At 44.4% G+C, this 10,218-nt stretch overlaps 1 protein-coding gene across 2 annotated transcripts in view; it reads right to left on the bottom strand.

Annotated features, from left to right (window-relative positions):
* Nucleotides 1-10,218, bottom strand: part of ATP7A (ATPase copper transporting alpha) — a 68,813-nt gene that overhangs the window by 43,129 nt on the left and 15,466 nt on the right. For both annotated transcript variants that reach the window (XM_019521510.1, XM_019521511.1), the window contains one exon: nucleotides 4,526-4,666. In XM_019521510.1, coding sequence (XP_019377055.1) covers nucleotides 4,526-4,633 — 108 coding nt within the window. In that variant the 5' untranslated portion in view covers nucleotides 4,634-4,666. The remainder of the gene's footprint in view (nucleotides 1-4,525; nucleotides 4,667-10,218) is intronic.

Here is a 10,218-nt window from a genome sequence, read left to right as displayed (position 1 = left end):
GAAGTGCTCAATGCCTTCTTCACCTCAGTCTTCACAGGCGAGGTCACCTCCCAGACTTCTGCATTAGGCAGCCCAGTTTGGGAAGATGGTGAGCAGCCAGCAGTGGCTAAACAGCAGATTAGGGGATATTTAGAAAAGCTGGACATATACAAGTCCATGGGGCCAGATGGGATGCACCCAGGGGAGCTGAGGGAGTTGGATGAAGAGATTGCAGAGCCACTGCCCATCATCTTTGAAAACCCATGGCAATCAGGAAAGGTCCCCAATGACTGGAGAAGGGTAAACCTACTGCTCATATTTAAGAAAGGGAAAAAGGAGGATCCAGGGAACTATAGGCCAGGCAGCCTCACCTTAGTCCCTGGAAAAATCATGGAGCAGATCCTCAAGGAATCCACTTCTAAGCACTTGGAGGTGGACATTAGGAACAATCAGCATGGATTCACCAAGGGCAAGTCATGTCTGGCCAACCTGATTGCCTTCCATGATAAGATGACTGGCTCTGTGGACGTAAGGAGACTGGGGGATGTGATATACCTTGATTTTAGCAAGGCTTCTGATATGGTCTCCCACAACATTCGCACAGGCAAGCTGAGGAAGTATGGGCTGGATGAATGGACTGTAAGGTGGATAGAAAACTGGCTGGAGCATCGGGCTTAGAGGGTAGTAATCAATGGCTCGATGTCTAGCTGGCAGACAGTATCAACGGGAGTGCCCCAAGGGTTGGTCCAGGGGCCAGTTTTGTTCAATGTCTCCATCAATGACCTGGAAGATGGCACAGAGTGTACCCTGAGCAAGTCTGCAGATGACACCAAGCTGGGGGGAGTAGTAAATACGCTGGAGGGTAAAGGCTGCGATTCAGAGTGACCTAGACAATTTGGAGGATTGGGCCAAAAGAAATCTCATGAGGTTCAACAAGGACAAGTGTGAAGTCCTGCGCTTAGGACAGAACAATCCCATGCACGAGTACAGGCCGATGGCTGACTGGCTAAACAGCAGATCTGGAGAAAAGGACCTGGGGGGTTAGTGGACAATAAGCTGAATATGAACCAGCAGTGTGCCCTTGTTACAAAGTGAGCTAACAAGATACTGGGCTGCATTAGTAGGTGTGCTGCCAGCAGGTCAAGGGAAGTGATTATTCCCCTCTATTCAGCACTGGTGAGGCCACATCTGGAGTACTGTGTTCAGTTTTGGACCCCTACTACAGAAAGGATGTGGACAAATAGGAGAGAGTCCAGTGGAGGGCAACGAAAATGGTTTGGGGGCTGAGGCAAACGACTTATGAGGAGAGACTGAGGGATCTGGGGTTATTTAGTCTAGAGAAGACAGAGGGGATTTAATAGCAGCCTTCAACTACCTGAAGGGAGACTTGAAAGAGGATGGAACTAGACTGTGATGGCAGATAACAGAACAAGGAGCAACTGTCTCAAGTTTCAGCAAGGGAATTTTAAGCTAGATATTAGGAAGAATTTTCTTGCTAGGAGGGTAGTAAAACACTGGAACAGGTTACCCAGAGAGGTGGAGGACTCTCCATCCTTGGAGGTTTTTCAGACCCGACTAGACAAAGCTTTGGCTGGGATGATTTAGTTGGGGCTGGTCCTGCTTTGAGCAGGGGGCTGACTAAATGACCTCCCGAGGTCCCTTCCAACCCTAATTTTCTATGATTTTTCAGACTTGTTTTAGTCTTAATTTAATTTAAGGTGGGTGGTATTTATTTAAGGTATTCATTTGTCTGAACTCCACACAAATAATGCAACTGTTACAGTAATATTTCCATTGCTAAAATAATAAGCTTTTATGTTGATGGATCTGTTTTATGTTACTGGAACCAATTAAGTTAAAAGTCTTGTTAAGTCACCAGTGCAGATAAGTGGGGATTCATGTAAATATCACTGTTGTTCGCAGAAGTCTGTAGCAGCTAGCTGCATCACATCGTTTAGGACACAGAAGTACCTCACAGGGAACCCTGAGAAATCAGCTGTATGTAGTAAAGCCGTGTCAAAAAAATCAGAACCAAGGGCTTAGTCTCCACTGTTCTGGCAAGTCCAATATTGATCTAGACCATATCTATTTGGATGAAAAAAAAAATCCTATGGAAAGCAGGAAAGTTTTCTGCAGAATCACTTAACTACCACAAAGCTCACACTTCATGTATGACAGAGCTTTGCCTGCATACCCAAACAACTATGACAGGAGTCGGCAACCCCCAGCACACATGGCCATTTTGCTCGGCATGCCAAGGCCAGCCCCGGCTCTGGGTAGCTGCTGCCAATGACGGAGCCTGGGCTGCTCCCAGCAGGGCTTGCAGTGTCCCAGCTACCTGCTGGCAGCAGCTCCCCAGAGCTGAGGTTGGCTGCTAGCTGGAAGGCTCCAAACAGCTGTGCCGGGCTCTGACATAAGCTCCGTACCGGGCACCTTGGGGTGAGCTGTGCTGCCCTGCTGTGCACCCCGAGGTGCACATGCAGTCACCGCCAGCACAGAACTGATGCCAGAGCTGTGGAGCCTAGTGCAGCTGTTTGCAGCCTGCCCGCAGCTTGCTGCAGCTGTTCAGAGCCCAGGCTGGCTGCAAACAGCTGTGCCGGGCTCTGGAACCCTGCCATCACCTCTGTGCAGGGAGCAGGGGAGAGACCATGGCTGCGCTGCCTCAGGCCCCTCCCACCACCCACTCCAATGGGCAGTGCACATGTCGGTATGGAGCTGATGCCAGAGCCCGGCACAGCTGTTTGGAACCTCCCAGCTGCAACCAGCCTCGGCTCTGGGGAGCTGCCGCCAGCCAGGAGCCCGGGCTGCTCCCAGCAGGCAGCTGGGACGCTGCAAACCCTGCTGGGAGCAGCCTGGGCTCCAGGAGCTACCCAAAGCTGAGGTAGCTGCTGACAGGCACAGAGCCTGGGCTGGGGGGGCAGAGGTTTTGGGTGAGGGGCACAGGGCAGCAGGCCTGGGGGGCATGGGGTACAAGCAGGGCATCCTGCCATGCACCCCTTGCCCTCATCTTGTTTTTCTGCCATGCCGGCACTGCAGCACCTTCCGAGGTAGGCATTGTGGTGTTTTGTGGCACTCCGGCCAAAAAACAATCCCTACCCCTGAATTAGGATTAACAATGTGCCATTGCTATAATTGGTAGGATCAACTGCTTTTCTGGCACCAGTTATGTCACAAGACTAACATGAATCAATCAGGTGTTAAATAGCTTTATTTCCTGATAAAAGTACATCCAATGAAGTGGATGTATTGGCTATAAGGGAGCAGCTCACACATTAAAAATACACCCCAGTCAGGTTTGTTTCAAGGCATGTAGCTTCTTCGTATTTTCCCCCAAGCGGCATATATTACAGAAAACTTGATTTCTTTTTTGAGCCCAAAATTCTGAAGATTAAAACCAACTCAAATTCATGAAGGTTTATTGAAAAGTAGATCAATGTAGCCTGCTAACAGTTTGGTTTCTCTTTAAAAGAACACAGTTGAAGAAAGACCATTTCCAGTTCCCACACACAAAGGTATAAAAGAAAGTGAGTTCTGAATGCCTTACAGAGTCAGCTGGAACCCCTGAATTACTTTCTACCCCTATCTAGGTCACAGTGATAGTCCTTTCCACAGAAAAGAATACTAGGGTTAATTAACATGCCTTTCACGGAGCAACTTAAGGCATTTCCTTCTCCTATAAGCTACATAAGCTGTCTCACTGCATAACTAGTCAAGAAGAACAGGACTGGAAGGTTTAGGGTAAACCATCCAGTCTAAGTTTAAAGAAAGGGTAGAGTCATTCCTTTTTTCTTTCTAATTATTGTTTTTTCACCATTTGGACTCCGCATAATTTTCATGCATAGCTGAAATTCCTTAAGCATGAAGGAAAAGAGAGATCAAAAATCATGCAATGAAACTTTCCTGTAATCAGTGATGAATGTGACATGTCAGAGAAATAGTTCTGCAAAAACACCAAAGAGCAGTTTCTCTGTAACAAACTGGGTATGTTCTGTTTGGCCACATACAGAGAGTCAAAAAACCCTGAGGCTGAATTGATTCAATCTTGCAGGTTAGTCTAAACTGTGTAGATTGAACCTGTAAGCAGGGGGAACAGACATTCACTTTTGATTCCAGAAATGCAATCATGTGCCTGCAGTGGCTCAGCCTACAAGCCAGGGGGCGTGGAGCCCACCTCCCTGCTGGGCTGCAGCAGATAGCTTGGGCCAACACTAAGCCCATCCACCCTGGAAAAGAGGGTTTGGAGGAGAGGTGCAAAGCATCCTGGTATGCTGGGGGACTGTGAGTTAACTTGAATCTAGATGGGTTGTGACAGAAGTTGAATAAACTGATTTAACCTAAATCAGTCAAGTCTGACACTACATCTGTCCAGGTTTATCTTGAATCAGTTTCAGCCATTTTGAAAGCAGTTTATGTGCACTGAACTTGTTTTGTTACAGGGTTGAACTGGTTTCCATTATGTTGGTTTATGTGTAATTTATGTCCCCTTTCCCTTCTGTGCTGCACAATGTATGATGGGTTTTAAAGAGATTCTGGTTAAGTTGCTTACTTTTATGTTGTGGATGCCATTCAGTTTTCCAACATGCTGTTCAATAGTTTGAACACAAGAGTTGCATGTCATCCCTTCCACAGAGATTACTATGGATTTCGCCTCCATTATTGGAAGGATTCTGCTAAAGTCTTCACATTCCTGTCAGACAAAGGGAAATGTTAAGGTGCAAATTATGAAGGAACACATACAATGACATTCTAGCTCAGAAACAAGGTTACTGCAGAAGATCCAATAGGCACTCTAATTGGGCACACAGAAATTAAATACTACTAATAACTTGATAGGGCAAGACACACGAAGTAGAAAGCTTAGGGACTCCTTTAACCACTTTCCCATGTATCCTCCTTGACCTTTTCAACCTCATTACATTTTCAGGGAGAGAAGTGTTCACAGGCATGTAACTTGCTTTGTAAATAGGATCAAAATTAAATTAAAAAGTGTGAATAGCCACATTTATCCAGTACCTTGGATACAAATTATTAAATATGTATCACAGTTCCCTTGTTTTACGACATAAACTGCTGGCTTTCAGCTCTGGAAACAAGGCACAAAGCTTATCCTGTTCTTTAAAGGGCATTAATGAGAGAGGATTGTATTTTACAGAACTCTGATGCTTTAACAGCTCTTTCCCTCTTCACTGTTGGAGCAGTGCGATTCTTCCAAGATCAGTCCTGGGAAAGAGGAACTTGTTTATGACATGTCTGAGTCCTGATAAGACTCAGAAAAAAATTTAAAAGATACTCTTATTACAGTGATAATCTGCACTTAGTCAAATCAAGTTGTTTAAAGGAAACAGGAGAAAGAGCTGTATGTATAGGGATGCAATGCAGTCCGAGTTCAGGAGGTAGGTTGGGGGTGTTCTTCTGAATAGAAATGCACTTAAACTTGAGCACACACATGCTGTCAGGGTCTGTGTTTCTGGAATGATCTTGAGGCAGAAGATGGCCTCATAAGTGAGAAAGTTTCACTAGTACAGGTTTCACTGGGGTTTTTAAAATTTCTCTGCCCAATCTTCTCCCTCCTCTTTAAATGATTCCAAGAATTCATCTGCAAGGAGTTCATCTGCACCTGCTGCTTATTTTTGTAATCAAGATTAGTAGCATGCAGGATGTGAATCACTTGTTCTACCTCCAAGTCAGTCAAAGCAACAAGTTCAAAAATACTGAGAGATGAATTGTGTGAAAGTCAATCATCAGGATACTAGACAAACCATGAAATATGGCAGGAGCAAGAGCAGCAGCTATTTTCTGCAGGTCCCTGTGTTTTATAATTTATTATGCAACTACTGCGAACAGCAGACTGAATTTAGTGCCAAGAACTGAGCTGGGAAGTGTAATGGGATTGTTTGCATGTCCTTCAGAAAACTTTAAGCCAGAGGTGTAACTAGGGATGCTGGCAACTTGGAAAGAGGAAGGGCCAAGCTAGACTGTGGGCGCTGGAGAGGCTTACTTCCCTGCACACGTCACTGCCATTGCTACCCCTGTTGCAGCTCCAGCTCCCCTCACAAGGACCGTTGCTGCTGTGGTGTGGGCTCCCGCAGCCATTCCACTGCCCCCCTTTAAAATCAGCACCTAGGTCTGATGCCCGGCTTGCCTAGCCCTAGTTATGCTACTGCTTGAAGTAGGTTGTAACATTTTTTTCTGCTTGCATGCAAGCTAAAAAAACTGCACAGAACCAAATACATAAAGTAATTAAAGCTGTTTTCTTCTAAGCTGAAATTAAATAGGGGGGAGCAGCAGAAGGCAAAAGTTTGGGGGTTTTATGTCCAGCACTTGGCATAATTTAATCAGTCACAGAAACAAGAACGTTCTTCCGAAAGCAAAGCTTCTAAATGAGTATAAAACAAAAGTGCCCTTTGATACTGACAAAAAGAAAGCAAGAAGTTGCAGAAGGAAAACAACGCTGTAGGTTGCCTAATGTTTGGCAACAGCAAACGCAGCAGAACACGTAGATTATTTCAGTGGGGCTATGGACAAGTTTAAAGTTGAGTGCTGCTTAAGTGCCTTGCTGGACTGAGGACTTGGAGGGAAAGTTAAATTACAGTATAACGTTTCATAAAACTGGTTCTCGGCCTCATCAGTGGCTCTGCCTACTGTAATTTATTCAGAATTAACATACTGTTTCTTTCCATAATACAAACGTGCTGAGTATATCTGGTTTTACTTTGTGATCTGCTAGAATACCACAAAGAATTTGAAACATCCATTTTAATATAAGGATTATGTTTTATCTTGAGCACAGGAGAAGCTTTGTTACGGACGCAAAAACTAAATTGAAATGAGGTGAATTCTGAGCAATATATTACTCTGTGTTACTATTTTAATATATTTTTGATCTAATGTGCAGAACAACATACAAGTACACAATTGGGAATGTAACACTTAACTTTTCTTCAAATAGTAACCAACTGCTGGGAGAATGGAATAAATAGGATCAAAATTAAATTAAAAAGTGTGAATAGCCTCATTTATCCAGTACCTTGGATACAAATTATTAAATATGTATCACAGTTCCCTTGTTTTACTACATAAACTGGTGGCTTTCAGTTCTGGAAACAAGGCACAAAGCTTATCCTGTTCTTTAAAGTGCATTAATGAGAGAGGATTGTATTTTACAAAACTCTGATGCTTTAACAGCTCTTTCCCTCTTCACTGTAGGAGCAGTGCGATTCTTCCAAGGTCAGCCCTGGGAAAGAAGAACTTGTTTATGATGTGTTCGAGTCCTGATAAGACTCAGAAAATGTTTTAAAAGAGACTCTATTACAGCGACAATCTGCACTTAATCAAATCTGTTGTAAACAATTACGCAGTAGCGGAAGTTGTTTAAGGAAACAGGAGAAAGAGCTGTATGTATAGGGATGCAATGCAGTCCGAGTTCAGGAGGTAGGTTGGGGGTGTTCTTCTGAATAGAAATGCACTTAAAACATGAGCACACATATGCTGTCAGGGTCTGTGTTTCTGGAATTATCTTAAGGCAGAAGGTGGCCTCATAAATGAGAAAGTTTCACTAGTACAGGTTTCACTGGGGTTTTTAAAATTTCTCTACCCAATCTTCTCCCTCTTTAAATGATTCCAAGAATTCATCTGCATGGAGTTCATCTGCACCTGCTGCTTATTTTTCACCCCAAAACAGAATCCTGTTTGTTACAAGACAAATCATTTCAATACAGATTACTTCTGCAGAAAACAGACGACAACCACTTCAGAAGAGAGATAAGCAGCAGGTGCACTTGAATTCAGTGCAAATGACTTTGGTATTTACAAAACAGTACAGCAGAGTTGTTTCACCCTTTTCCCTGAGCCGTGACAAATGTGGCACTTGCATGCGCTGAAATTTTCAATAACTGACACCTTGACTTTTAAAAAAAAATATTACAACTAATCTATAATAAGCCCTCTTATCTTTCTGCTCTTAACCTCTCCAGCATTTTCCCTGCATACACTATGTTTCACTCCTATCTAATTTTGGATACCACTTACCCCAGAACTGCCTCCCACCTTGCTGTATGCCACCTTTCTCAGCATTTCCTTCAAAAAGATCTTTAAAACCCTTCCAAGAATGGCAACCCCCTTCTCCCCATCCTGCGCACACATGCTCGCATCCCCGCTTCAGCCAAGTACAGACAGTCAAAGAGCCCAAAGCAGAATCCATTCAATCTACTCAGTGTCCTCTAAGCTGCGAGTCTGAGGCAAAAGAAGAATTTCCCTCTGCTCCCCGAGGCTGCCCCAGGCGATCCCCGAAACTCACAGCAGCCAAGGCAAGCAGCTGTGGGCTTTGGAAGGGGAAGAACTCCCCACAGCTCCCTGGGGCTGCCCCGGGCTGGGAGACCCGGGGTTGGGATGGGGGGAACCCCCCCAGTGCCCCCATGCTGGGCTGCAGGGGCAGGCACCCGACCTGGATGACTCCTTCTCCCTCCCTTCTGTGGAAGTGGGTGAAGCAGTCAGCAGCTGGGAAGGGGGCGGAAGGAAATTCCCTTCAGCTCCCCAAGTTGTCCCAGCTAGGGGACCCCAGGCCTGGGGTGGAGGAAGTCCCCTGAGGTGGGGGCTCCCCGGTGCCTGCACACCCCCACTAGGCCCTGGGAACTCCTCCCCCTCCCTCATGTGGCAATGGCACAGGCAAGCAGGTGTGCAGGGGAGGTAAGGAATCCCCCTGGCAGGGAGAGGGCTGTGGAGGGGTGAAAACCCTCCACCACAGGGGCTCTCTCCCCACCTCCCCTGGCGTGCTGTGTAGACCCAGGCTCTGTTCCCCTGCCCCGTCCCTAGGGGCTGACAGACGCAGTCTAGGGAGCGGAGGGGCAGGGCAGTCCCTGCTCCGCTGGAGCAGACAGCACAGCCCAGGGCTGCAAATCATCCTGGGATGCTGGGGGACTATGAGTTAACTTGAGCTGGGATGCTGGCTGAGACAGAAGTTCCATAAGCCAGTTGGACCTAAATCAGTTAAGTCTGATTGATACTACATCCATCCAGGTTGATCTTAAACTGATTTGGGCGATTTTGAAAATGCATCATGTGCACTGAACTTCTGTTCTCTTACAGGTTTACCTGTTATTTGCTTGACATGGGCTGTATCGTGTCCTCAGTGGCTATACAAAAATACTGTGCAAAAAGTTACATGGTACTAAGCACTCTATATGGAAGGGAGCTCAGTCTATCACCTTTTTAAAAGATGATAAAAAATAAATAATGATGGTGAAATGGCCACACACCAACCTTAACATTTTTTACTTGTTTCAAGGAATTATTTTATGCAAAGCCAGTTAAAATGGAAATTTCTACTACCTAACTTCATCTTTAACATGATAGAACACTTCTAGGGCGAAAAAAAAAGAAGAGTTCATCTGAATTATGAATACAGAACCCCACTGATGTAAATGATGAGTTTAAAGTACAAGCCACTTAATAGGCTTTGTTATCTCACTACATGTAGGAAAGAAGCTTTAAAACTGAAATATTTAGTTAAGGTGATTATCTACATTTTTTAGCCTTACATCTTCATAATACTTGGATATATATCTATGTTAAAGTCACCGCATTTGAGTAAACCAGTGCTAAGAAGACTACTATTACTGAAATTAAACGGTCTTATTCTGAAATGGCCTAATATATCCACTGAAGTACTGAGCCCCCTCAATCCCAAGTAATTTCCATGGGAAATTAATATATAGTAGCTTTGGACAGAAAGACCCAGATTTTTAAAGGTACTTAAAAATTGAAATATTTGAAATCATACAGAAATCCTTTAAAAATCTCTTCTAAAGTTACTGAAGGCCAGCAATGGCACCGAAATCAATAAGATTGTTTCTATTAATTTCACTGGTTCTTGGATCAGAGCTAGTGCAAATACCAACAGTTTTCTCACACACTTATTTTCAGATACACGGACCTTAAAAACAAAACAACACAACCCTACATATTTACATTATTTTTAAAATTTCACGAAGTTGGAATTCAGCCAACTTTTATTTAAGTATGAACAAATCAGAATGGCAAATCAGATCAGAGTTCAACCATGGTTTTCTTTTTACCTGCTACAGCAACGTTTCTCAATCCATGGGTTGCAAGCGAAAAATGGGTTGCAAGGATATATGAAAGGGTCATGAACAAACTTTAAGGTATGCTTCTAGCTAAAATACTGGTAGCTGCTTCTAGCAGTTCATAGATTTCACAGACATTAGGGCTGGAAGGGACCTA

The sequence above is a fragment of the Gavialis gangeticus genome, unplaced genomic scaffold, assembly GCF_001723915.1.
Source record: "Gavialis gangeticus isolate Ggan-Ray unplaced genomic scaffold, GavGan_comp1, whole genome shotgun sequence".
Lineage (NCBI taxonomy): Eukaryota > Metazoa > Chordata > Crocodylia > Gavialidae > Gavialis > Gavialis gangeticus.
The sequence above is the reverse complement of the archived record's forward strand: the minus strand, read 5'-3'. Positions and strand labels throughout refer to the sequence as shown.